We start from the raw sequence: 27,992 nt of genomic DNA, 5'->3' as shown, positions 1-27,992 counted from the left end.
GTCTTCAAGTGCGCGAGTTTTCATGCAAAAAAACCTAGCTGAACCTGCACGTACAAACACGCAAATCGATAACGCCTTGATGTGAACGGGGGGCTTACTGCAAGCTCTGTCTCAGAACTACCGTAGTGTACAGTGCAGGAGATAGAGAGCAGTAGCTTTCATCTAAGGCTTTGGTCAAAGGTATTTATTTTAGAAAAGATTGCCCTTCGTAAACCTCCAGTAGCCAGCCTAAAACATATTCACACATGCATACACGCAGTAGGTTGGACTTGATGGACCTGTGTCTTTATTCAACCTCAAATACTATGTAACTATGTAACTATATTCACTTCTGTATAATGACATATCTGATGTATTCATTTTTTTTTGTGGGTGCAGAAAACAAACGTGGATCTGTATATTGAAGTTACAAAATGCATCTCAGAAATGGCTGATAGTGAAATTGATCGAATAACCTGCATTTCCAAGGTAAACTTATATCCAAGGCCTCCATCCGAGGCTGTGTATTGATACAAAGTGAATTATTTGCTAAAATGGCTCCAAATAACATTTATTCGTCTGTATTTTTTTCAACTTCTTTTATTGATACGCAGGAGTACATTAGGAAATCCACATTTGTGCGATTAATTCTAATCTCTCAGGGACGTCTGCCATTGACATACTTGGATGGTATGATTAATGTAACTGCAGAAAGCAGAGACAAGCAGACCATTACCTGGATGTTACTGCAGGCTTTCTATCAAGCACGCCTTACAAGCCACCAGAATACAGGTAGTTAGACTTGTGCTGTCATTTTCCCTCCTAGAAATCTGCTCTGCTGATAAACATAAAGTTACTTTTCTATAAAGGGGAAATATAGGGAGTGTGAATATGTTATCCTTATTTATTATGGTCAGACTTGGGGCTAAAAAAAATGTAATCTCTTAAAAATATTTTTCTTAATAAGTAATATTGCAAATTCTTATGCTATATTATTTTTAGACAGGAGGTAGAGCTCTTTTTTTTTTGCTCCGTCTTCTTTGCTCCTTTTGCTTACAGAGTTCCTTTATTCAGGCTGAATTTTACACACTTTAATAAATAAGAGGAGTGACTCATCCCTTGACTTCTCTCTTCAGACACAAAGAGCCTCAAGGCAGGCGGCTTCTGCTGTGCTCTTTCTTTAGATAACCTATAGTGTCCTCGGAATTCTTCCTCAAATGGTAAATGTCAGTTGTAAGGCTCTGAATGTGGTGCCCAGGTTGTCCCAGGACGCTGGGTTAACATTTTCATGCGGGTGCACCCCTCGATTCATTTACATCAGCTGAACTGGATAAACATTCTGGCATGCGAAAAACCTGGAAGTACCTGCTGTCTGGTTCTATTAATGGTTAATGATTTTTTTGTTTCCTGATAAGTATATTGCATAGATCATGCTGATGTTACTAATAAGACATCAGTTTAAAACCCAATGCCTTCTTTACTGCCTCAGCCTCCCTAGCCACTGTATTGCTGGTAAATCAACTGGCACTTAATATTTGCATCTAGGAGCTAGATTTGCTACATTGTCATTGTGCGCAGTACCAGCAGCAGTCGCCTTAACGTGGAGTAGGTGCAATGATGATATGTGTTGTTTTGCTTCAACCACTTTACAGGTGTTCTAAAGAGGATGGAATGGCTGATTGACCTCATCAGTCACATAAGAAATATAGCCCATAAGTCAACCCAAGTGCACAATGTTCCAGTCAGCGAGGTACATGAATGTATTTGGATTAGGGCAAAGGGTAAAATAATGTTACTCTTCAGTGTACTAATGTTATTCCTTTATTTCCTGTGCAGGCATTGGACTTTTTTCTGCAAGTTTTTGCAGCATCTGTGGTGGCTTGGGCTGATCATGCAGCTCCTTTGCTACTCGGAGTATATGGTAGCTGGAGTCCATGTAAACATGAAGCGGCACTTACCCCTGGCTGTTTGGGAAGTCAATCCCTGGACATTGTCACTGTACATGGGTGTTTAACTACCCTCCCATTGAGTTTACAGTTATTGTTAGCCAAAGAGCCTTGGAAGGAACACACACAGAAGGTATAACTTCCAGTTACCCAGCGAGATAAATAACTCGGCCGTCTCTTTTATAGTTGTTTACTCTTTAGTGGGATACTATTATATTGCATGGTCATTCTGTAGCTCTGAACTGATAAGTGCGTGATTACATCATTTTTTGAAATGCTAAAAATGTGCCCTTATATAAGCACTGTGTGAAAGAAAGACATTTTACTATACACGATTCAATTCTGGTTTTCACTGAAGGATTCTGTTTAAGCTGAAGTGAAGAGAGCTCTGATGTTGATCTACAGCAGACAGAGCTCACTATCCTGGAGCATAATAAAAGTTTAAAAAAAAACAGCCAGGTAGTAGTATACGAAGAGACCGCACTATCCAGAGAAGTTGAATACTTCGGACTTTATTGAAATTCACAGCAAATCCAGTATAACAGTGGATACAAGTGTATAAAGCAACAAATGCCAGCACCGCAAACCCCCAACCAGCTACAACCTCTATGAATAAGCCTACGGGTGAAACATGTTAAAGGTTGTAGCTGGTTGGGGGTGTGCAGTGCTGGTATTTGCTGCGTTATTCACTGTTATACTGGATTTGCTGTGAATTTCAATAAAGTCTGGAATATTGGAATTCTCTGGACAGTGCGGTCTGTTTGTATGCTGCTGCATTCTAAGGTGGAGAGCGCACCTATTGGACCAGCACCTGGGGAGTCCTGATGGCAGCTAAGGAATTGGAGCAGTGAGATTTTTTTTGGCTCTGAAAAAAACAGCCATGGTACATTAGTCTAATAAGCTTTTTGATCATTGCCTCTAAATGGTTTAAAGAAGCATGTCTTGAAATACAAGTAGGCTGGCATTGATTGCTTCTCCCTCTGAAAAGGCTTGTTGCCTGGCTGTCATGCTAGCACTTTGGCTTCATTATTCCACTGACTTGGAACAAGTATACAGATAAAGATTCGTGATATATCCTTTACACTTGGTGCATGTTTGTTCTGGGTCTGTGACTCTAAAATATTCTAAAGCAGAATTCCACGCTAAAAGCTAAATTCACAGATGAAATACACATACAGTATATGAGAGCTGTTTTACCTTCAAAAACGACTTGTATGTCTGTCCATTTAGTGCTGAGGCTTACACAGCTCTGCCACACAGCACAGTTCTGCCGCAGTTGCACTTACAGATCTCCTTCCCCAACCTGTGACTGGGGGCATTATTCCATATGCAGGGCACCGGGCTGTAGTGCCCTGTACGGATCATACACCGGCTGCAGCGGGTTTGTTAATGGCAGTTCCCCTAAAAATATAACTTATGGGCGGGGGGAGAGGGGGAGAGGGGACCGATTTCTGGGGGTAATTTCAGTGTCTCACATTTGGTGGGAATTACCATTTAAAGTGGGCAGACTCATTTATACTTTTATCCATGGATTTTACTACACTGTACGTTTAAGTATCAAAGTGCTAAGATAACACATTTTTACACTTCTTATCCTTTATTTCCTAAGTTTATAGACTGGCTAATGACTATCCTTGAAAGTCCCGAAGGAGCCTTGTCAGAATCCTCAAGTACAACATTGAAAGGTTTGGTATATGTTACTAATTTGTTGTATAGCTGGAGTGCACTTGCATGGATATTTGATCAGGTTTATTAATGGCTGCAGTGAATGCAGATATCAATAGGTATACACATTTCTGCAAGCACTGAACACAAAGAATATATTAGATGCATTTTTTTGGTGCAATCAGTGTTTCTATGAACACAATGGCTATTGACATTGTAATGAAAAGAGTGTTATAATGCTGAATAGAAGCCAAGCGGAAATCTTCTGCTGCCTTCCATTTAGCTTTTACTGTAAAGGGTAGTATATTACTAGCCTGGCACAGAGTCAGCCAACCCTATGTGCAATGTCAGCTGAATGGCAATGATACTTCTTATATACTGTATCTAACAAAATGACTTCTATGCCAGAAACTAACAAAATGGTATCTTGGCATATATACAGTAGTTGAATAATTGCAGAAAATGCATCAGTAGTACACATGCTGTCATATATTTTACATTATTATTATTATACAGGATTTATATAGCGCCAACAGGTTGCACAGCACTTTACAATATAAGGAAGACATTACAATCACAATACAAGACAGGATGGTAAGGAGGGTCCTGCCCCTGAGAGCTTACATTCTAAAAGGGAGGAGCAAGTGATACATGAGGAGGAGTGATACATGGACAAGAAAAAGTCTCGGGACTGTTAATGTTGATACTTTCTACAAGCTTGACTTTTGTTGTGGTTAGAAATGTAATATAAATAAATAAGTTAGTATATTTTGTGTAAACATTGGAGATGAGTGGACCAGTCAGTAAATCACAGTATTGGTTCAATTCAGATCAGGTTCTATGAATCTAGGGTGGATAGATCTGGATATTCTGATTGATCTTTGTTTTTCCTGTAATTAACATTGCAATTATTATTACTGGTATTTATATATGGTGCCGACAATTATGCAGCGCTTTACATAATGCACATTCACATCTGTCCCTGCCCTCAAGGAGCTTACAATCTATGGTCCCTATCTCACATGCTTACATAGAGGGCCAATTTAGACCGCAGCCAATTAACATTCCAGCATGTCTTTGGAGTGTGGGAGGAAACCAGAGACCCTGGAGGAAACCCACACAAGCACAGGGAGAACATACAAACTCATTACAATGATGTGTTGTGTTGCTGCTGAGCATAAATGACATTTTATATTTATTTATTCTTTCTTATTTATTTTTTAGCTACACTTATCAACTTAAGGGGCCTTCCAGAGTTTAAAAGGAAAGCAGTGTGGACAAGAGCTTTTGGCTGGTAATGGATTCACCTATCACAGGACTGTCGGGCCAGGAACAATGCTGTGGCGTTCCATCATACAGGTCTAAATTGCAAGTCTCATCAGTGGATCCAAGTCATAGCAGTACAGAATGTCGGATTTTGCACAACATTTAAACTGTTACACTGACCACAGAGGCATTTTTTCATCTCTGGTCAAGTAAAGCAGCATGTTTACATTTTTTTTCCGCAGTGCCCCTGTAACATTATCTGATATATTAGTTAATAAAGCATACATTCACTGCTTGTCTCATTAAACTTTAATTATGTCAACTATGGCATTTATTATTTCAGTATTCGTTCCATGTTTATGTAGTACAGACACTATTGCATTTGTGTAAGTTTATTTATTTTTAGTTTTTTTATAGTGTGAGGGTTTAGAGGTCCTGTCAGGTTTTTTTTTTATTGCTGTCTGTTTGCAAATAGATGGGCTCAGGGCCGTCGCTTTAATGAGGCGGCATCTCTTTGGGTCACGTTGGGGACAGCAGGCAGAGCGGCATGTTTGTTGTATACTGGCCACTTTGCTGCACTATGTTTGCAGTGTGCCTCCTTTCTGTCACTGGTTATCCAAGAGCGGGGCGAAATGCCAGCCAAAGGGTCCCAGGTTGCTAAGAGCTGGGCAGAAAGGTGCAGAGTCTGCAGAGGACTGCATGGTGGCGCTGTTACCTCTACCCACCTCCTGCTTCTCTGATTGCGTGCATCACCATCCTGATGACCATTATCACCGGGATAGAAAGTAATGGTGAATCCAAAATGTTGAACTTGTCACAAGAACAGGAGATGAGGGCAAATCTTCCGATAGGGACACCAGTTCCAGCGAAAACTTTCTGAGAGAAATTCCCTTCAGTTGCATCTCCAGGACAGGAAGCAAAGGGAAATTTCCCCAGTGGAACACAGCAAAAAACTGACAAGGATTTTAACCATTGCCTACTATATCCAAAACTAAAAATAGAATTTTTCCTGTACATTTACTTTAAAGTGTATGCTTCAAAGTGAATGCCAACTAACAGTACACAAACCATTACAAATCCACACAGGGTAACATTTATTATAATACCCCTGCTCTGTGTGAATTGCAGCAGCATATGCTAATGTACCGTTACGTCTTTTGAGCACTAGATGGCGCTGTAGTGCAATGTTGATCTCTATGCTTACTTGTCTATGATACCTGTTTCCCCGAAAATTAGACCTAGCACAATTTTTCAAAATTCCTGTAATATAAGACCTACCCCGAAAATAAGACCTAGTTTGGTGGTAGCATGTGAGAGGGAACTTGCAGGAGAGATGGTATCAGCCTGCAGGGACATACTATATTAGGGGATGACAGGGGACTCCCTCCGGCCAGCGCAGTGACAGGGAGCACTCCAGTACCATACTTCAACAACTGCTGTCCCCCTGAAGGCACTGCTTCATGTAATGGTACGGTACTGTAATGTGTACCGGTAAATGGTACCGTACTTTACCGCACTGTCCGCTGTTGTAGTCCCCACTGCTGGTACCGCTGTCCCTGATGGCAAAGGAAGCCGGCGCTGTAGAAAGCAAGGCTGCGGCGGTGGAGGGAGCAGAGCTGCATTAGCCGATACTTCCCCTATAGCGCCGGTTACTGTGACAGGCGGAGTGATACAAGATGCACTCCGCCTGTAAAAAGTGAAAGAAAGGGATCAGCATTACCGATACTGACCATTTTGTTGCACATTCAAAAATAAAATAAGACATCCCCTGAAAATAAGACCTGGTGTGTGTTTTTAGGGCAAACAAAATATAAGACACTCATATTTTCGGGGAAACACGGTATATACAGGAAGTTCTATCTATATTTTTCCTGATGCTTTATTCCTGTATATATACATCTAATGTCCTTCTAAGCAAGTAAAACTTAATTCAGTGATTCATCTAAACACATAACCAACATGCTCTACAGTTGATGCCTGCAGCAATGCCAAAGGGCCAACCCATTACCTGCATAACTATCAAAAGCGTTACATGAGGTTTCACTATATAATAGTCTTGCAAGGCACTCTCTCATATTCACATATGAAGCATTCAACACTATTTATTGCATTGCCGAAGTTTTGGAGTTCAAAGTGTTTGGAAGCTCCGACTTATGGCGGACCAGCACAATGATGTACTTTGGAACTGTATATAGCAGTGGTGGCGAACCTTGGCACTCCAGTTGTGCCAAAACTACAAATCCCAGCATGCATCTGCCTCTGGGAGTTAAGTCTGTGGCTGTCAGAGCCTTGCAATGCCTCATGGGACTTGTAGTTCCAAAACAGCTGGAGTGCCAAGGTTCACCACTACTGGTATATAGCATCAGGAACTAGTTTGGAACAGACAAAAAGCTTTTATTTACAGGAGTCTGCTGAGTGAAAGTGAGCACAGAATTCCTTGACATCACAAAGGCACCAATACATACTACTGCCCTGTGTAAAGGTCAACATGGCAGGCACTAGCTATAGTGCAAATTCTACCACCAAACAGGTTTAGGAAAACATCTGCACCAGACCAACCTGGCTTCCTGATTGGCCGGGAAGCCGGCTCCATGCTACAAAAAAGCACTGGTATCGGTACTCGTTATCAGCGACTACCGAAATATAAATATCAGTACTGAGCGGACGTCTTTAGACATCCGCTCAGCCCCGCCCCCTCGCCAGCGCCGCTGGGCGCGCTCGAGCGGCAAATGCCAATATTTGAAAACAGGCAGCGATGCCCGTTAATATACAAGCGATCCGCCGGCTATAGAGTCGGCGGATCGCTTGTATGAGGTCCCGGCTTGTATGAGGTCCTCCGAGCCTCCCGCTGGTGCCGGGCTCCGATGTGCCCGTTGCGACCCCGGGACCAGCATACTGCCTCTGTCACAGGGGATCAGAGGGAGGTCGGTACACGAGCTCCCTCCGGTCCCCTCTCCGCTGTCAGAATGCGGAACTGATGTATATTACATCACTTCCGCATTCTTGTGTCACTCTCCAGCTTCAGATGCTGGAGAGAAGCTGATGAAGCAGATCTCTGCTTCTTCAGCGGGGTTCTACGTGACATTAGGGGTCTTGGAGACCCCTGATGTCTCCATAAAGAGGACCTGTCACTTTTTTTGCTATCACATAAGGGGGTTTTCTTAGCCCCCTCTGTGATAGCAATAAAGTTAAGTGAAAAAAAAACATTTTATATCTCCCCCTAAAAATGTAAAGTTACAAATAAAAAAGAATTAAATTTTTTTTTTTAAAGTCCCTCCCCCCCCCATACATACATACACGCATGCAAACAGGCGTCTGGTGCGCATACGTGCGAAAACGACGATTTTGCACGTATGCCGTACATGTTACATATCGTTGCGAACGCCGGAGTGAGAGCAATAATTCTAGGGCCATCAATCACTGATAACACTAAACTGATGAGCTTCAAAAGCTTTTAAAGTGTTGCCTATGGCCAATTTTGGGTATGGTAGTTTGTTGCGATTTCGCGAGTCTGCGCAATTTTAAAGCAGGACCTGTTTGGTGTCTATTTACCCGACGTGACCCCGTCTTTTATATTTTACCAAAAATATGGGTAATAATCATTGTTTCCTAATATAATGGGGGGGGAAACTTTTTTTCCCACAAATTTGCAATAATTTTTCCTTAATATAGTAAAAAATAAAAACCGCATTGGTGATTAAATACCACCATAAGAAAGCTCTATCTGTCCCCAAAAAATTGTATAAAATTCATTTCAGTACAGCGTTGCATGACAGAATAAACGTCAATCAAGGTACCGCAGCGCTGAATACTGAAAAATGGCCTGGCCAGGAAGGGGGTCTGAACACCTGGTCTTGGAAGTGGTTAAAGAATGTGGAATTCAGCTTTAGTGTCAGGTATCTTTGTCTTTGCCTGTGTGACAGGAAGAGTTTGATGGCATTTATCGTGTTTCATTGTCCAATGTAGTTGTGTTAAAATAGGGTTTATACATATCTGGGTGAAGGGACGGGGGAAGTGAATTGGGGAAGGGAGCTAGTAGATTGTAAATGAAAATAGGAGGAGAGGTGGTTCGAAGTTGAGGAAGTAAAATTTGGTTGCGTTTGTGGATAGTTGTACCCCTAGGAATGTGATAGAGTTGTTTTTCCATGTGAAGAATAAAAGTTTGTTGGCACTGTGTGACTGTTGTGTAAGGGAGGGTCAGGTTTACGGTTTTCCTTCTAAGTTTCCACAATAAGAAGAGCTCCAACATCAATATCAAGATGATATGATATATTTTCACTCTAGCTTGTAGGTTGATATATAGAGCAAGTGTTCTGTTCCCCATCTTGAAAAGTAGACCGAGGTGTGGATATGTCACTTCCATGTAATCCCAGGCTACTCAAACTGCAGTGTGAGATCTAAGGCACTGCTGTCTCTGACTTCTAGTCTGTCTTAGGAGCTTCTCAGTTCTTGGCGCTGTCCTGCCATTTTTTTTTTTTTTTTTTTTTGCTGAAGGCTCTGACATGAGGAAGCAAAGTGTTTTAGAATGTATTAAACAATTGCATTAACCAGGATATTCCACTGGGTAACAAATATAAAAGAACACAATTAAAACGTATGTGGCTAAATTCTACTGTAAAAAAGGAAATGAATAGAGAAAAAAAAATCAGGCCTTTAAAAAATACAAATTGAAATTGATGATATCCTTACCACTGTCTTTCTCAAAGTGACTGCTGAGTGTGCGGGTCTGCATTTTTTTTTTATTACCACCTGTCCTTTTAATGTTTGAAAAAAGGAGCAGGCCTGGCATCCCTTTATGCATCCATGAGTCTTGGAAAGTATTTCACTTTAAAAGAAACATATTGCAGGTTTGTTTGTAATTTGACGTCAGGCCCTGGATAGATTTAGCTGAAAAGTAGTAAGCCAAAAACTGGATTATGTGAGTTCTGTACATTAACAGCATTCAGAACACCGCCAAGTAGTACAGAAATGACATTCATATTTGTGGGCAGGTTTCAAAACTATAGGGGCTGCATATTAGCTTCATGAAACTCGATGGGCTTGTGTCATTTTTCAACCTAACTATGTAACTATGAAATTAAATCACAAAAAGGTTGCGTAGTAATATTATACAATGCCTGGCCAAAAAAAAAAAAAAAAGTCACCACTTGGATTTAGTTTAGCAAATAGGTAAAAACTATAGGGGTTGCTTCAGTTGGTCAGGTGCAGGTTCAGCAATGTTATGTCCCCCACAAAAATGAGGTCAGTTGTCTACCTGAATATACTGAATGGCGAGGTTTTTCCATCAATAGATTTTGTCTTCCCTGATTGCACGGGCATATTCCAAGATGACAATGCCAGGGTTCAGGGAGCATGAGACATCATTTTAACACGTGGATTGGCCACCACAGAGTCCGGACTTTAACCCCATTGAAAATCGTTGGGATGTGCTGGAGAAGACTTTCTGCTGTGGTCCAACTCTCCCATCATCACTACAAGATCTTAGTGAAAAATGAATGCAACTCTGGATGGAAATAAATGTTGGGACATTGCATAAGCTTATCCAAACGATATGCGAATGCATGCCGTAATCAAAGCAACAGACTGTCCAACAAAATATTAGAGTATGTGACTTTTTTTTTATGACCAGGCATTGTATATCTACATAAAAAGTTGAGTTTTAGATACATTTGATTCTCTCTCAGAAATGTATCCAAAGAATAGATACATACCACAGTTATAGTTAGTTAATTTATAGAACATATTTTAGAAAATGGACAAAAAGATATTCTTGTGAAATTGTTTTATTGTAAAATTGTAACAAATTTTATTATAAATGAAGTCAATATCAAAGCATACTACAAAAAACAAAATTGTACACCGGTCTCCGTATTTTGGTTCACTGTTAAAAAAATATATACATGAGTGTTACGTACATCCCAACTGACCCTTAGGACTGTCATTCTTTTGGAAACAAATTTCTCCATCCCTCTTTCCTGATCTGTTATCCCTCTTTATAGTCTTATGTATAGAACTTAACATTGTACTATTTACCAAACCTGTTACAATAAAGAATATCTAAACCCAAAAACAAAATGTAATATATTGCAGCTTACCATTCTTTAGATGTGGTGACTGCATTAGTTTTCATTTGTCAGGCTAAGAACATTTTCAGCAAGCACAGAAAATGCACTATGATCTTGCCAGAAATGCAGTGCCCTTGTCTCATCCTGTGAGTTTAAAAGAAGCACAAAAACATTCGGGGGGATTTTTCAAAATTGGAGCACACAGAATCTGGAGCAGTTGCCCCTAGAAACCAATCGGCTTCTTTCTTCAGTTTGTTTAGTTAAGTTTTGAAAATGAAAGATAGAAGCCGAATGTTTGACATGGGCAACTGCTACACCATGTGATGATAAAGGAAGCAGACATTAAAGTACAGTCTGTGTGACAACCATGGTTCCTTCCATAGATACAGTGGAGAAAAAAAAAACATAGATATAAAAGGACAGGAAGTGTGTTTTTCATAGGATTACCAGGTGAAAATAAAGAGAAAGAAGCCAGACAAAAAGAAAACACATGCAGGCAATAAATATAACTGGAAAGCTGTTTTTGGGTTTAGATATGCTATTTAAAGAGAACTCTGGGGTAAGTGTTTTTCCTCATAGTTCTCTTTAGGGTCACGGGAGGACATATGCTAACCTCCTCCCATGACCCAAAGCTCAGTATATAGCAGGCTATTGCCCGCGATATACTGAGAGCGCCGTAGCCGAGACGGATCCCAACAATACTGTCGTGATCCACCCAGCTGCGTGAGCGACAGCGGGCTCTGCCTATCTAGAGGCAGAGCCAGCTGTGCCCACCCCCTCCCTCGTTCGTTCCTCCAGTCAGCGCTAGAGGATCAGAGAAGGAAGGGGGGAATCCCTGCAGGGGAGCCGTGACTGACCGTCACTGCTCACTGCAGGGAGACGATTGGGTAGTGGATCTGCTACATGTTTTTCCTCATTTCCCAATCGATAGTCGACCTGTGACAGCTTCTTTGTCACAGGTCGGCTCTAACTATGAGGATGAGTGGAAATCACTCACCTCATAGTTCTCTTTTGTGCACAGCTGTGTACATCTGTGTCTTTATGGTCTGTAAAGCTGGGAGAGTGGCAGGGATACGCCCTTTGCCTACGTATTTTGTGCTAAACATAGTTCCTCTTTATCATCTTGGAAAGTATGGAGTTTGGGTCTATTTTGAAAAAGTTATATACAGTCAGAATGGTACAAGGCATAACAGGCTGATGGGCACCTTTTGACTGTTAGAGTCGAACTCTTAGTAACTGAAAAAGCCAAGAAGCATGATAAATCTACATGTGTGGTTAACTATACTTTTATCCTTTTTGATACTTATATTGTATGATATTTAATCATTACAAATGCGGTCTCGAGACATATTATAAACCAACATTTGTAGCAAATATGCAGAGATTTGTCTGCCTTTTAATACATAAAACCCCACTTATAATACTGCATATAGGCATGCTTTTTCAGCTTCACCAGCAGTAACAATGAAAGAACATGCTAGGGACATTCCTAGCCTATTTCATAATCCTCTTTTTCCATGCTGTCTGACTTTCAATATGGAACTTGTGCAATGCCGGCTAGGAGTTGTGGTTTGAAAGCAGTCACATGGCCAGTAGTGAAACTTCAGTCTATACACTCTTTGTGAGGCACAAAAAAAATGTGGAAGACAATTTTACATAGAATGAAAAAAAAAGACCATTGAGTTGAACCAATCAATGAAATTGAAGACCATTGAGTGGAACCAATCAATGAAATTGAAGACCATTGAGTTGAACCAATCAATGAAATTGAAGACCATTGAGTGCAACCAATCAATGAAATTGAAGACCATTGAGTGGAACCAATCAATGAAATTGAAGACCATTGAGTTGAATAAATCAATGAGTTTATCAATGAAACCAGGTATTTCAGCACCATTTAGGATATTTCCTGTTAGATGTATTGTGCACCTGCAGTTCAGCATTAGGGATTAAATTATATAAGCAGTCTAAAAAAAATAACATTCATAGAAACATATTTAACATTAGGAAGGTCACAAGAATTTGATCTTTTTAATATTACTAAACAAGTATGGGTTTTTTTTTTTAAATTAAAACCACATTGAAAAAGTCACTTGTAGTCAACATCCCCCTAATCATTTCTGCTTTATAGTTTAGAACCTTGTTTACAGCATCAATTTGCCATGAGTATATGGAACAGGTAAAGCAAACTGTAGCAGACAGGGAAACATTGATCCCCTTTGTGTAGCTGCAAGGAGCAAGGCTATTTTGACTGAAATCTTTGGTTCTTGCATTGCCTTCATTGTGACAGATCCTTTTTTGCAATACTCCCTTTTAGGGAATTACTAGACTTAAGTCATCCACAGAACTTTGTGTCAAAAAGAAACCTAAAAAGAGAACACATTTAGACATGTCAAAAACAGCATTTGAAAGGTTCACACCAACCAAAACTGGTATTTTAATTTTGGTGGATACTGGAGAGTTCTCTCTCCCCACCCACTTTTCATCATTGCACTCCTACCCCCTCCTCTCTCACAATTGCACATATATTTATTATTTATTACCTTTTTGTCTTGTCTGTTCTGGCACTCCCGGGGATTCCCAGAATTATGTCCCAGATGCCCACAACCTCCTCGAATACACACAATACGAATCCCAGGAGGCAGCAGGGTACACTACATTGGATGCGCCCCCCTATGTGTCAGCAGGGGGCAGCTGTTTCCTCTGGATTTCTGCAGCCAGTCCCCTTTTGACACACAATGGTAATGCGCATCATGATGTAAGTAAAGTAGATGGTGGCGTATGACCCGGGCAGATTGGTGCAGGACAATGCTGTATTCAATGGACATGTGAGTATGTATTTTAAGGATAACCCAGTGAACAAGGAAAGGGACAGAATGTTTCCTGGTGCAGTTAACCTCCTTACTAGATTTTGAATCTGTACTGAAGGGTAACATAAACTTGCTATTCAAAAACAGTATGTAAGAAGTGTTCTCTCTTTTATGTTATTGAAACACATGTCAAGAGACAGCTGGAAATAATACATCTGCAAAAGACATGTAAGTTGCGGAAAAATTTGGTTTGGATATTTCGGAATTCAGGATTTGGATCCGAAATTCAATTCGGTTCGGGTTTCAGATTTGGCCGAAATCCGAATTTCGTTATGTTCAGATGAGTTTACGAATATTAGTTGCGAATACCATAGAACACCATATACAAATATTAATACTAAAGCTGAATCTCCTAGACTCGAATGTCATTCAGGATCTGAATTTCCAAATTGCATTTGGGTCCGGGAGCCTCAGTTTTAGTGATATATGTATATGGCTCCCAGACCCAAATGGCATTCAGGATCCGAATTTCCGAATTGCATTCAGGAGCTCTCGATTGCCATTCGGGTCTGGGAGTCATATAGATACAGTATAGTACTAAAGCTGAGGCTCTTAGACCCGAATGCAATTCGGAAATTCAGATCCCGAATACCATTCGGATCTGGGAGCCTCAGCTTTAGTATTATATGTGTATACTGTATATGGCTCCCATGTTGTAATGTTCATTCGTGTTTAGACCCATTTGGACGCATTAAACCAAAAAACACATCTGATTGGCCAGAAAAGTCACATGTCTGATTCAGTTTCGTTTTTGAACGAAATTAGGACGAGATCTGAAATTCGGATTCGGAAATATTCGGATGCATTGGGAACCCGGAAATTCGAATGTGTCCGAATTTCGTAAAATTCATCTGAATTTTGATTCGGAACAAAACAAATTGCACATGTCTAGTCTGCAATATTTAGATAACTTTGTGGAATCGTGTGATATAGTTTTCTTACCTTTCCATTATTTCATTTTCATCTTTCCATTACGCACTTTGAGATAAAGTCTTCTTTCAGAAAAGAGGTGGCTGCACGTGTACAGCATTCCTGAATAACGATATTTTCAGTTTAGCCATTTGTTTACAGAAAAGATACTAAATTATATAGTATCACCTGATTGTTTTACCTGCGGGTAGAAGAGTCAAGTATGCCTTTAAAATATATGGGAAATAAATAGATACAGCAAATGGCAGAACCATATTGTAGGAAAATGTGCCAAAGGATTCAAAATAGGGGAGCGATTCATAGACTGTGTACACTGCAAGACAAATTGGTTTTTGCTTTAGTCATCTTAGTGAAACACTTAACAAAAGCAGAAAAAACAACATAAACTAAACATCTATAGCAATTATTGTGATATCCATTCAACAAACATGTTTAAAATTAAATTTCCAAGAAAATGGAAATCCTCTGTGACCAGGCCTTCCATATATCATAGAAGGTTTCTCAGTTCTCACACCTCTCAGTAGATAGCACCAGTGTCATGTAGCAGCTCTTTTTGTCTCAATGATAAGAAAATCTATAGGCTTTCATTGCTCAACCGCACTTTGGAAAATGAAAGCTGCCTGGCTGACTCGGCCTTTGGATAGACAAAGGCCTGGAATAAGAATGCAAATTAGAATTGTTGACTTCTCTATCTGCATGCTTGTTCCAGGTTAGGTATTTAAACCTTTGTGCCAACTACAAGACAACTACCATTTTCAAAAGAATTCTTCAGTGGCAGGCCCCAGATTTCCTTTGTGACAAGTTTAACGATAAGAAACTGTCTTTTTTTGCTGTCTTCTGTATCTAGATAAAGTGTGCATATGAATAAGTGTTAAAGTCAATAAAACAATATATGGAAAAATAAGCGTTATTGCCCACAATATTAATAAATATTATTTGTCCAGATCTCAGTTACACTCAATACTGATACAAATATTATGTGTGTACTGAAACTGCAGTAAGTTTTATTTCCCCATTTTAAAGAAATCAAATAAAACAGACACTGTTGTGACTTATTAGAACCACTTCTAGACTTGTTGTAAGCTCAGTAAAATGAATGTATTTACCTTCAGCCAGCAATGACAAAGGGTAAACTGGGATCCATAATGTGTGATTGAGCCAAGTAAGAGCTGGGTAATCTGTTCCAAGCACTGATAACAGATGGGATGGGTATCTGTGCAGACACAAGCAATGACCAGTAAGCTTTTCAGTATGAGGTCATATGCCTTAACATAAACACATTTAAATGGTTGTGTTGATTGCTGTTACTGTTGAGAAGTCCAAAATGATTTAATAAAACTGATTGGTCATGATGCACAATGAAATGTAGATGCACAGCACCGACCTTGTTCACACTGCAGCAGTTCTCGCTCTTGGCTTCTGCAGGGTGTGTCCATACTTGTGCAATAAAAGTAAGGCATTTATTATGTTCTGTGACCACCATCTTGTTTTTGGACCAAGTGACCTGTATACCAGTGACGTGCGGTACCTTCAGATTTGGGTGAGGCATTCCCCAGCCCGCCGAAGCCCCCCCAGTCACCAAGCTAGTTGGATGGCCTCAGTGTTTTGTTTTTTTTTTCTTTTTTTGACTGGACAGCTTGGACCAATGGCGCTTTGCCATTGATCCAAACCATCCACAGAGCTCAAGCCTTTAACACAGAGTGTAGAGGCTGTGACAGCTCTTGCCTCATTAGTTAGGTTACACAGCAGCGGGCTTCCCCTCTGCTTCTGTAACCTAACTACCTGTCAAGCTGGATGCAGTGCTGCCTGTATCTAACAGGCAGCGCTCCGTCCATGACAGGTTACACAGCGGGGAGGCTTTCCCTGCTGTGCAACCTGTTACAAGCCGATCTGAATGGAGAAAACGCTGTCAGCTTCAAATTTGAAGCTGACAGCTTTTGCCTCCCCTGACCGCACGTTCCTGCTGTATACATTCATGTCCTCAACAGGTTATATAACAGTTTGAGCATTATGGACTTCATGTCGATATACTGTATATCTATTAGTGTCTATAGTTGCCACACAAAGTGTCAAGTTTGTGAAAAGTGATTGGACTATTAGTATATAGTTGTCTGAAATCATTATCATAGGATACAAAGTACTGTTTACCTTATGACATCCCAAAGGTTCCAGAGAAAGAAGAGAAAACACACTATGCATTTGCTCTGCATTTCTTCCTGGCTGGTGATGACCACAAAGAGGATGACTAGCCTCTCTGTTACCTGTAAACGAAAAGGAAATATATGTGTAACAACCATACACTGCCCTTCATCCATGCACAAATAATATGACTAATATGAGAAACTTATTTGGTAGGGTAGGGGTGGTAGGGGTTAATCCTGGGCTATAACAATCAGGTCAGTAGCTGTGCTCTTCCTACATCTGTTGGCTTTATCTCATGACATGTGATATTATTTCTGATGTTTCAAGAGTACTTCTTCATTTGAAAAACAAGAGGAAACCTATGGTTTAAAATGCTTTCAAGCTTCTTCCTCTTCACAACGTATAAAAGAATACATAATATGTTATAAATATAAAACCAGGCAATCAATGGTCTCTCTCTGATAATGTACTCTTTACACAGCTTTAACCCCTTCATGACTGAGCTAGTTTTCAGGTTCTGTTCATAAATGACTGACACATTTTTTACATTTTTGCTGTGTGATTCTTCCACAGCAGTAATATACTTTCTTACTAAATGTACCCACACATATTATATATTGTTTTTTAGAGGACAGATAGGGCTATATAATTATATCACATATGTGTACCTAACCCCTCACTTAGTTTGAATAAAATAAAAAAAATGAGGAAAAAAACTAGAAGAAAACACTTTTTTCACAAGTTTTGATTATTATTATTTTTTTTAGAATTTTTTTATATTAATTATAGTATAAAAAATATATTTATATATAATTTATATTTTCCTAATTTTGTTTTACACTTTATTTTAATTTTTTTACACTTTGTAAAAAAAATAAAAATAAAATAAAAAAACTTTTTTTTTTCTTGTCAGTTTATATCAAGCAATCACTATGACAGCTTGATAAATTAACTTTTTTATTTTATTTTTGGCTATTAGGCTGATCCAAACTTAGGAACAGCTAATAATAACCTTAGAGACTGATCCTGACTTTAGTCAGATTCAGATCTCACTAAAAGCTCTTTGATCGTGCCTAGACGATCAGAAATGATACATTTCACTCAAAAGATATACATTGTATCCTTTCAGTGAAATGTATCTAAACATCGGGCTCTCGAGCTGTCAAAACAAATAGCAGAGAGGTGAGGTGAGTCACTGCTGCCTCTCTGCTATTTTGAGCTGTCAAATACGGGATCGCAAATTGCGGTCCTCTATTTGCATGTAACGGCTTCATTCTTTCATTAATGAAAGGAAGAAGCTTTTACAAAAAGCTTAATTATTTCATTAATTAATGCCTCAATACTGAGACATTAATGAATGACTGTTAAATGCTGAGAATCAGCAAATACCGGCATTACAAAGCCTGATATAACTCGTCACATACAGTGTACGTGGCCAGTCATATAGGCACAAAGTGACAAGACGTACACTGTACGTCTCCCGTCACGAAGGGGTTAATCCCCTTCTATGTTAAACTTACTGACCTATTCCAGCTGACTTGTTTCTTAGGTATGGTTGCCCCGTATTACTTGCTGCAGACATTGCATATAGTTGGGTAGTGTTGGGTTGTAAGTGTATGGTGATAAGCAGAAAAATAGATTCACAAGATAAGGGTTAAAAAGAAAATACACTACTAAAGGGAAATATGTGAAAGCTGCATTGTTTGACTTCCTAAAAATGATCTGTTAAATGACATACTCTGCCAAGATGAGAAGAAGAAAAAACTTCCTGGTCAGTAAGCTTTTCTGAACCTTTGAATGAATACGGTTCAGCATTCAGGAAATCAAGCAGTGTCGTACATCTTCCATTTTCCTATTTTACAACGGTATTATGAAGCATATCTACACAAAGCTGTTTTCTGAATATCCAGCAAATGAATGAATTTACATATTTGCTTGTGGGACCATATGAAATGACCTGGGTTTAACTTAAGATGCAGAGAAAAGCTTTTGATAACCTTAGCTGACCCTACATGAGGATTGTTATGGGACATCCAGTTATACCGGGGCCTTTCATTGCAGCTATAATGTGCCACTCCCTCAACATCTGTTAAACTACAATATGCAACTTCCCCTTCTTTTCCAATCCTAAACAACATCAGGCAGGGCTGTCCATTATTGTTCTCTGTATTGAGCAGTTGGTGCCCTGCTTTAGACACTGGATATTACAGGACTGTTAGTTCACTGGCGACAATTCAAATTATCCCTTTAGTAAGATGATATCTTATTAACCATGACCCACCCTCTTCTCTCTGTCTAACCTACATGCGGAAATGTATCACTACTTCCCTCTCACAGGCTACAAATCAAATACCTCCTTAGATTTCAACATTCACACGCAGGTTGTTGCTGGATTTCCTACAGGTATTAAACTAGGTGTGGAAAATCTGATTATTCCATCACATTATTCATACTATCTATCTATGCACGTTTGTTTTTATGCTTTATTATATGCCTACCATTTGGTGTTCTGCCCTCCAATAGATTCATGTTTTTTTATCTTGTCATACAAAGATTAAAATGTTCATTTCACCTTCTATACTTTATTATGTGTACTCTGGATTGTTTTTCTGGAATTTCTTAAAACTTTTATAAATAAAAGAGTTCATACTAAAATGAGCAGGGTACCAATATGTGTGTACCTACAACCACCAGTGAGGTAGATCCGGCTCTGGTTTATACAAGAAAGAAAGAAAGACATGACCCACCAGTGACATCAGTTACCTGAAACAACTTTGGCATGAAAGGTTGTTGTCCTATGCCCAGCAGAATATGTAGCAGCTCCAAGACAGACAGTAGCTGGCAGGCCTGCATCACCATCCCAATTGTGTAAAATGTATCAGCAAAAGAATCTGCACACAAAAACACAACACATTTCCTCGTATGCTTGAAGAGCAATCCTATTTAGCACTCTTTGTATTCAACATGTCTACAGAGTAAACCCTTATGTAAATTAATCTATGAACCCTACTATTTTGTACCTGGATGGCTGAGGTGAAGAAAAGGCTTCCAAATTTTGGTAAATCACCACCAGGGACCCACAGGTCCTGCGTACAGACTGACATTGAATTATACGGCTGTATGCAGGTATACACTAGTACTTGTGTACAGCCGCATATGCGTATGGTCGTAAATCCCTGGATGCAAAAAACCTATGTCCAGGTATTTACATATGTACACATATGCGGCTGTGTGCAAGTAAATACACTATATTGCCAAAAGTATTGGGACACCCCTCCAAATCATTAGGTTCAGGTGTATAAAATCAAGCACCTAGGCATGCAGACTGCTTCTACAAACATTTGTGAAAGAATGGGTCGCTCTCAGGAGCTCAGTGAATTCAAGCGTGATAGGTTGCCACCTGTGCAATAAGTCCATCCGTAAATATTCCACGGTCACCTGTTAGTGGTATTATAACAAAGTGGAAGCAACTGGGAACAACAGCAACTCAGCCACGAAGTGGTAGGCCACATAAAATGACAGAGCGGGGTCAGCGCATGCTGAAGCGCACAGTGCGCAGAAGTCGCCAACTGTCTGCAGAGTCAATAGCTATAGACCTCCAAACTTCGTGTGGCCTTCAGATTGGCACAACAACAGTGCGTAGGTGGAGGGGGGATTATGGTGTGGGGTTGTTTTTCAGAGGATGGGCTTGGCCTCTTAGTTCCAGTGAAGGGAACTCTTAAGGCATCAGCATACCAAGACATTTTGGACAATGTCATGCTCCCAACTTTGTGGGAACTGTTTGGGGGATGGCCCCTTCCTGTTCCAACATGACTGCGCACCAGTGCACAAAGCAAGGTCCATAAAGACATGGATGAGTGAGTTTGAGGTGGAGGAACTTGACTGGCCTGCACAGAGTCCTGACCTCAACCCAATAGAACACCTTTGGGATAAATTAGAGCGGAGACTGCGAGCCATGCGTTCTCGTCTAACATCAGTACCTGACCTCACAAATGTGTTTCTGGAAGAATGGTCAAACATTCCCATAGACACACTCCTAAACCTTGTGGATGCCTTCCCAGAAGAGTTGAAGCTGTTATAGCTGCAAAGGGTGGGTCAACTCAATATTGAAACCTACGGACTAAGACTGGGATGCCATTAAATTTCATGTGCGTGTAAAGGCAGGCGCCCCCAATATATACTGTATGTCAGAATGTATGTTGCTCAGCTGCTTGTGTGTATGAGGCCTTATACACCTCCATTAGTAAAGGTTTTCCCACCTTGGCAGGAGAATAAAGGTAAAGTTAAGTGTAGTCAGTTAGCCTTTGGTCAACCTAGATAGAACAAGCTGGAAGACAGCAACAGAAAGCAGACAGGTGCTGTACCAAGTCAACAAGCAGAGACCAGGTCATAGGAATGAGCCAACAGGTAAGCAGCATTAGGCAGATAACTGTACTACTAAATCAGTAGTGAGAACAAGTCAAAGGTTCAGGCAAAGATAAGCAATGTAGAAAAAGGCAGACAGGTGTAGTAATAAATTATCAGATAGAAGCACAATGTTTGAAATAGACCAGGGTTAACAGCAGAAAAGCAGTGCTAAAAAGTTGTTAGACTGGCTACAAGCAGGTATTTCTACACACTGGATAAGTAAGGCTAGCCACACAGTGTAATATTTCTCTAGGACAGAAGAATTTATTGGATTCCCCTATCCACACTAAACAGTGTTAATAGAAGAATATCTCTACTGACTATTGGATTCAGCAATTGCTCCTTCTGCGGCTGATGAATACCTGAACAGTTCCTATATGACCTAATGTATGTTCTGTGGTCTCTTTCTTGAGGACATTTTGTCTTTCACTTTTGCTTCTACCAATTCCCTTGTTATATTAACACGTACACATAAGTTCCTGGGTCTCCTCCTGACTTTTCTTTCAAACCTCTCCTGAGCATGCATGTTCCCCGACAGTCATACTGAGCCTCTTGGATCATTGACCTGGAACAATCACGCAAATAGGAAGTCCTGACTTAACTCAGACTTTACAGATCTGAGTTTTGTTCTGGTTTGTGGCAGAGAACTGAACCCAGCAATCGGCATAGCATCCTGGCAACTAACATTTTTGGATAAAGGTCAGTAATGGCAGCCCACATACTCCTCCCTGACAAGTTTACTTCAATGAGGACAATCAGCAATGTTCAAAGTGCACTGTCATAAACTACAGCCAATTAGATTCCACTGGTCAGACTATTCTTAGGTGATCTCTGAATGGATGCTAGCAGTTAAATGTTATTGTAGATTTCTTTTTTTAAATGGTTGCCTTTTTTTGGACCACTTTGCTATGTTCCTGGACAAGAAAGCTTGTTACATTGGAGAAACATGGAAATTCTACAATGATCAATGAATATACAGTAGAAACCTGAAAGATCAGCAGCAGAGAAGATACAAATTGAATGTCAATAGAAACAGGTATAGGTTAATCAGAGAAATATGACAATAACAGCCAAATACTGCAACCCAGGTCTTAATTTACGTATAATGATTCATAATTTGGAATGCTTACCTTTTCCAAAGAAAAGAAGCCTGGCTGTCATATTGGTAAAGATCCAGGAATTGCCACAAAATTGTAAAAGATAATAAAAGGAAAGATAGTTCTTCATATTGGACCTGCAAAAACAAACACAAGACACCTAACTAGCCCCTTACAACTGGCATGAATTTTAATAGATATGGCATATTGTCTTAATACAAACAAACTGAACCATTGTATCAAAGACTTTCATAGCAAAGACCATGACCTTTTTTTAAATCTGAATCTAGTTACAGAGATTTTAAAATGTAATGACACTTTATGGACAAATATGGTTGTGTAAGGCAGAGAAGGGCAACCTAGAGCATTTGCGCCAGGTCAGGCATGTGAAGTTTTTTTCAGTGGCACCTGGAAGATTGCCATGGCATGTGCGCAGGCTTGGACTACCATGGCAAGGGATTCTCCTGGTGGCCCCTGTTCCCTAGAAGTCAAGCTGCCATAGGCTGTAATCGACAACTCAATAGACTAGTCAATTACAAAGCCTCTGTTATTGCCATTCAGGTGCAGGCTCTCCTCCCAGTAGCAGTGTAGGCCAGGCTGCTGTTGTTACATAGATAAGCCAGCCTGCATACCTCCTTCCCCCTCCTACTGAAAATGTTAGCTGCAGCAGGTATGAGTGTAAAATCCCTGCATTTCTGATGGTGCAGGAATTGGGGCCGATCTGAAGTCTGAATATGCAAGAATAGGAGCTGATCTGAGGTCTGAAGGTGCAATCATTGGGGCTGATCTGAGGTGTGAAGGTGCAGGAATTGGGGCTGATCTGAGGTCTGAAGGTGCAGGAATTGGGGCTCATCCGAGGTCTGAAGGTGTAGGAATTGGGCCTGATCTGAGGTGTGGAGGTGTAGGAGTTGGGGATGATCTGAGGTCTGAAGGTACAGGAATTGGGGCTTATCTGAGGTCTACTCTGAAGGTGTAGGAGTTGGGGCTGATCTGAGGTGTGAAGGTGCAGGAATTGGGCCTGATCTGAGGTCGGAAGGTACAGGAATTGGGGCTGATCTGAGGTCTGAAGGTGTAGGAGTTGGGGCTGATCTGAGGTGTGAAGGTGCAGGAATTGGGCCTGATCTGAGGTCTGAAGGTGCAATAATTGGGGCTTATCTTGGTCTGAAGGTGTAGGAGTTGGGGCTGATATGAGGTGTGAAGGTGCAGGAATTGGGCCTGATCTGAGGTCGGAAGGTACAGGAATTGGGGCTGATCTGAGGTCAGAAAAAGTAGGAGTTGGGGCTGATCTGAGGTGTGAAGGTGCAGGAATTGGGCCTGATCTGAGGTTGGAAGGTGCAGGAATTGGGGCTGATCTGAAGTCTGAAGGTGCAAGAATTGGGGATGATCTGAGGTCTGAAGGTGCAAGAACTGGGGCTACTGTTCACTGGCATGTCAAATGTCTAATGCTTGTACATTGACACTTATTTAATGTCTTGCCTTACAGCAGGGTTCAGCAACCTTTTCCATAATACAATTGTCTTGAGTAGTTTTCATAGACTATATTGTTACATTATGCCAATACAGACGTTTAGCAAACACTGGAGTTCTATTTTCTTTGTTTCAGTACTATCAGGCTATGGAGACTGTCCTTGTTGACCTCTGCTAATAATCTAGTTGTCATGCTGATTCAGTGACTTCAGTACTTTCTAAATCACTGATCTGGAACAAAGGAGTTCTGCTTCACTCCCAGTTTCTAATATTCATGCTTATTTCAGGTCCGTGACTCAGAATGTAGTTTTGCTGAAGACAGCAGCAAATTAGTATTCTTAGAAGGAGGGAAGCAATGGTAGACCCCTTATTTCTCTAAGTACAGGTTTCTTTTAAAGTGACCTTGTCAGGGGGTTAAAACATGCTAAAATAACTATTCTGTAAAGAAAATGGTATTATACTTACCAGTCTGTTGGCCCATTTGCTTAGAATTTGATGTGTATCCATGCACTGAACCTATTCTACACTTCTGGGTGTAAGGAGTCAGTAGGAGGAACCACAGTGGCCCGTGGGGGATGCACTCTTCTAATGTCACTACTGTGTCCTGCAGTGAATAGGGGTCAGCAGGGGGAAGCACAGCAGCCAATGGGGGAATCTGCTATTTGACCAGCCAGGGGAGTCGCATAGGATCAGTGTCATACCTGGTAAATATAATACTGCTTTTTTCACGTTCCTTTGGCATGTTTTAAGGCTAGTTCACACCACGTGCAGAGCCTTTATCTGATCATCACAGCAGTGACGTGCAGTAAGGTCCGGGCTAGGTGAGGCCCCTGCCTGCCCCCAAGCCGGTCACCAAGCTATGTGTTGACAGCTTTTTCTTCCATAACACTAGGTGAGGCTCTGCCTCACCTGCCTCCCCTGACCACACGTCCCTGCATCACAGGTTTGTTTTCTATGTGCCCCACTCACAGCACAACTGAGCAGAGAGGGGTGGAAAATACAATGCATGTAAATTGGCCATAAACCGCGCAACTGAAAGGAAAATCAACCCACAAAAGGGAAAAGGGAGTGATACACTGGGAAAAAAACACATGAACGGATGTCAACATGCATAAAAACGTACTGAAAGTCGCATGTAAATGCACATCAACTCACTTACGTTATGGTGTGTAAGAGCTCTTAATCTTTTCTTCTATCCTCTATATCCTGTAAAATCTGTGTATCTCTTCTACATCCTGGAAAAAACAAAACACTGCTCAATAGACAAAATACATTAGACAGCCACGGTGCTGGACTGCCTACTTAAAGTATAAGTCCAGACAAAACTTGTTTTTTTTTTCCGTTTTGGATGGAGTGGGGAAGCGTTAGTATTTGAATTTTTACTGCTCTCTGGGCATCTGTAAGAGAGATTTATCCACACTTTCTGTCCCGTAACAATGGTTTCACTAAACAGGAATGAGGAGGAAAACGCATGCAACAGGGACATAAACAGAAATACAAATATGACAGGGGTTGTAGCATTCGCCTGCTCTGGAAAAAAAAACATTTGAAATTTCTGTCCATGTTTTGGTTGGAGGTTTTCCCTCACTGCCTGTGTGGTGATGCCATTGTCACAGTCTAAAGGCTGTGACACAATGCACGCGAACAGCGCAGAGCGGTGGCGTGCTGCCTTCGCGTGCAGTGTGTCATGACATTTTCACGCCCGCACGTCAGCTTGTGAGAGCTCGCATCGCCGAGCGTGCCAAGATGAAAAATGTCATCTTCAGCCAATCGGCTCGCGAGTATAAACCTGCGCGTCACGATGCAAAGTCCATTCGGTTGTTACGCACGAGCTGGTTGGCTGAAGATGCTGTCTTTCATCTGGCCACGCTCAGCTCACACACTGCATGTGAACCTCCGTGCCTCACAGCTTCGCTTCGCATGCAGTGTGTCATGGGCTTAATGGAGCCCTGGATAACAGGAAAAAAAATTATCAGAGGTTCGAATCCTTCCACACTCTATGCAAATGAAACAAAAATGTTTTGTCTAGACATGCATTTGAGTGTTGGTTTATAAAACTTGTGCACAACCATATGTTAAGTGGATGCTGTTCACATGACATTCCCGCCATTAGATGGAGCCGAGGAGCAGAAGAAATACCTGAATTTCTGTTTTGTGCAGCATGCCATATACCTGAACTGCTGATCTTCTTACACTGACTGTTGGTATCCTCAGGCTACAGTATTCTTAAAAAGACAACTATGGCCCAACCTTTTTTGCCCATAGCTCTCTTTAGGGTCACAGGAGGACATTTACTATTGCCCGCTATATGATGACAGTGCAGAGCCACGGTGCAGCCTGACAATATTGTCAGGATCCACCTAGCCAGCTGTGCCCGCTCCTCCCCTGTCTGTCCCTCTAGTCAGAGCCGGATGGAACGAAGAGGGGAGGGGGGAATCCCTGCAGGGAGCGATGACTGACAGTCCCCACTCTCTGCAGGGAGCAAATTGGAAACTGACCGATAAGCGGTATGTGATCACTCAGTTCTCGATCATTAGAGCCGACGTGTGTCAGTGTCACAAGTCGGCTCTCATTATAGGGATGAGTGTATTTCACTCTCCCCATAAATCTCTTTCATAATGTATGTGAACCCTAAATCTATGTTTCATTATGTATGACGTCATGCCTCACTGTATACAGATTTCATATGCAATTGGTTTATTTGTTTTTGTGAATCTATCTCAAATTTATTAACCTGGAGATCCTGCCAGTCATAGCACTTCCTGTTGCAGGCTGACAATGTCAACCCTCACCTTAGCCATTAACAACAGCGTTGTCAGCTTGCTGAACAAGCTCCTTCACTTGGTCATTGGGCTGCCTAGCTGATAGGCCTCATAGGTAGCCCAGCTTCCAAATTAAAGAGCGCTTACTGCTACTAACTGCCAGGCACTGGCTAATCTTTGTCAGACTGCAACAGGAAGTGCTATTACTGGCAAGATCTGCAGATAAATGAATTTGCAATAGATTCACAAAAAAGTATTTAAATAAGAGAACTCTATACAGTGACACATGATGGCAAACATACGGAAAAACACAATTTGGGTTACCATGCACACAGAAATACTCATATCTACGCTGGATCTTGCTGCCAGAAAGATCCAGCATAAAAATATATGGATTGCATGTAATACTCACAGTTATGCATGTGAAGCACTTAGAAGCGTATGTGTGTAAATTCATTCTAGTGGCTAGAATATTTATGTGAGCTAGCTACTAGAATGAGTTTACAGCCTCATGTTTACACATGTTCATGTGTGTAAATTACACCAATACCCTCCTCTCTAAATGCAGGTTGGGGCATTTGTTTACATTCCTGAAGGCTGCTCTAGATTATGGATCTAAACACCACATGGACACATTAGGGAGAACTTATGAATATTGGAGCAGTTGCCTATAGTAACCAATCAGCTTCTATCCTTCACTTTGTTTAGTTAAGCTTTGGAAATGGAAGAGAGAAGCTGATTAATTGCCATGGGCAACTTCTTCAGATTTTGTCTGCTCCAGTTTTGATAAATTCCCCTTATTGGCTATTATAGAGCTGCATGCAGAGGCATTTTAGATTGTAAGCCCTCACGGGCAGGGCCCTCCTTACCATCTTGTCTTAAATTGTATTGTGACTGTAATGTCTTCCTTATATTGTAAAGCGCTGTGCAAACTATTGGCGCTATATAAATCCTGTATAATAATAATAATTAAAGAAAAAGATGCCGTACAGGTTTGCTTGCGCCCATGTGCATGCATTGCTCTGTACTCTTTATTTATTTAGGCCACACTGGCTGGAAGTCAAGCCTTGTGGGCACTGCCATCCCATGTGATGGGCAGCAATAGAAGTCCCTGAGTAGCAGTTTAGGGCAAACAAAATTCTGGACTCACAGGCTTCCCCTAACAGGTGATTCCCCAGAGGAAAGCTGTGTACTTCCGGCCTCACTTCTCCGTCCACTTTCCAATCTTCTCAGACGTAGCTTGCAGGCAACTTGGTGTCACTCACATCCGAGGAGATGTCCTCACCACCATGCTGGGTGGCACAGCAGCAGATGGTGGTCAGAGGAGAGTATAGAATACTCAGTACAAGTCCCTGCAGATCTATACAGTGCAATGAAGGCGACAGGGTGGAGGAGG

The 27,992-nt window shown here is 40.9% G+C and overlaps 2 protein-coding genes across 2 annotated transcripts in view; one reads left to right on the top strand and one right to left on the bottom strand.

Moving 5' to 3' along the window:
- The window catches only part of FOCAD (focadhesin), an 86,930-nt gene extending 81,865 nt beyond the window's left edge, over positions 1-5,065 (top strand). The window contains exons 32-37 of the mRNA XM_018565465.1: positions 379-468; positions 594-771; positions 1,632-1,729; positions 1,816-2,058; positions 3,535-3,610; positions 4,815-5,065. Coding sequence (XP_018420967.1) covers positions 379-468; positions 594-771; positions 1,632-1,729; positions 1,816-2,058; positions 3,535-3,610; positions 4,815-4,888 — 759 coding nt within the window. The 3' untranslated portion in view covers positions 4,889-5,065. The remainder of the gene's footprint in view (positions 1-378; positions 469-593; positions 772-1,631; positions 1,730-1,815; positions 2,059-3,534; positions 3,611-4,814) is intronic.
- Positions 24-27,750, bottom strand: HACD4 (3-hydroxyacyl-CoA dehydratase 4). Its single transcript, XM_018565473.1, has 8 exons — positions 27,747-27,750; positions 22,401-22,504; positions 19,627-19,754; positions 16,870-16,982; positions 15,828-15,934; positions 14,903-15,034; positions 14,734-14,823; positions 24-34 (listed from the first exon to the last, which is right to left on the bottom strand). Exons 2-7 carry the CDS (start codon positions 22,495-22,497, stop codon positions 14,741-14,743), a joined length of 660 nt encoding a protein of 219 aa, XP_018420975.1. The 5' UTR covers positions 22,498-22,504; positions 27,747-27,750; the 3' UTR covers positions 24-34; positions 14,734-14,740.
- Between the last annotated feature and the right edge of the window lie 242 nt (positions 27,751-27,992).

Source organism: Nanorana parkeri, unplaced genomic scaffold, assembly GCF_000935625.1.
Source record: "Nanorana parkeri isolate BGI_ZX_2015 unplaced genomic scaffold, ASM93562v1 scaffold850, whole genome shotgun sequence".
NCBI lineage: Eukaryota > Metazoa > Chordata > Amphibia > Anura > Dicroglossidae > Nanorana > Nanorana parkeri.
Note: the sequence above shows the minus strand (reverse complement) of the source record. Positions and strands in the feature narration are given on the sequence as shown.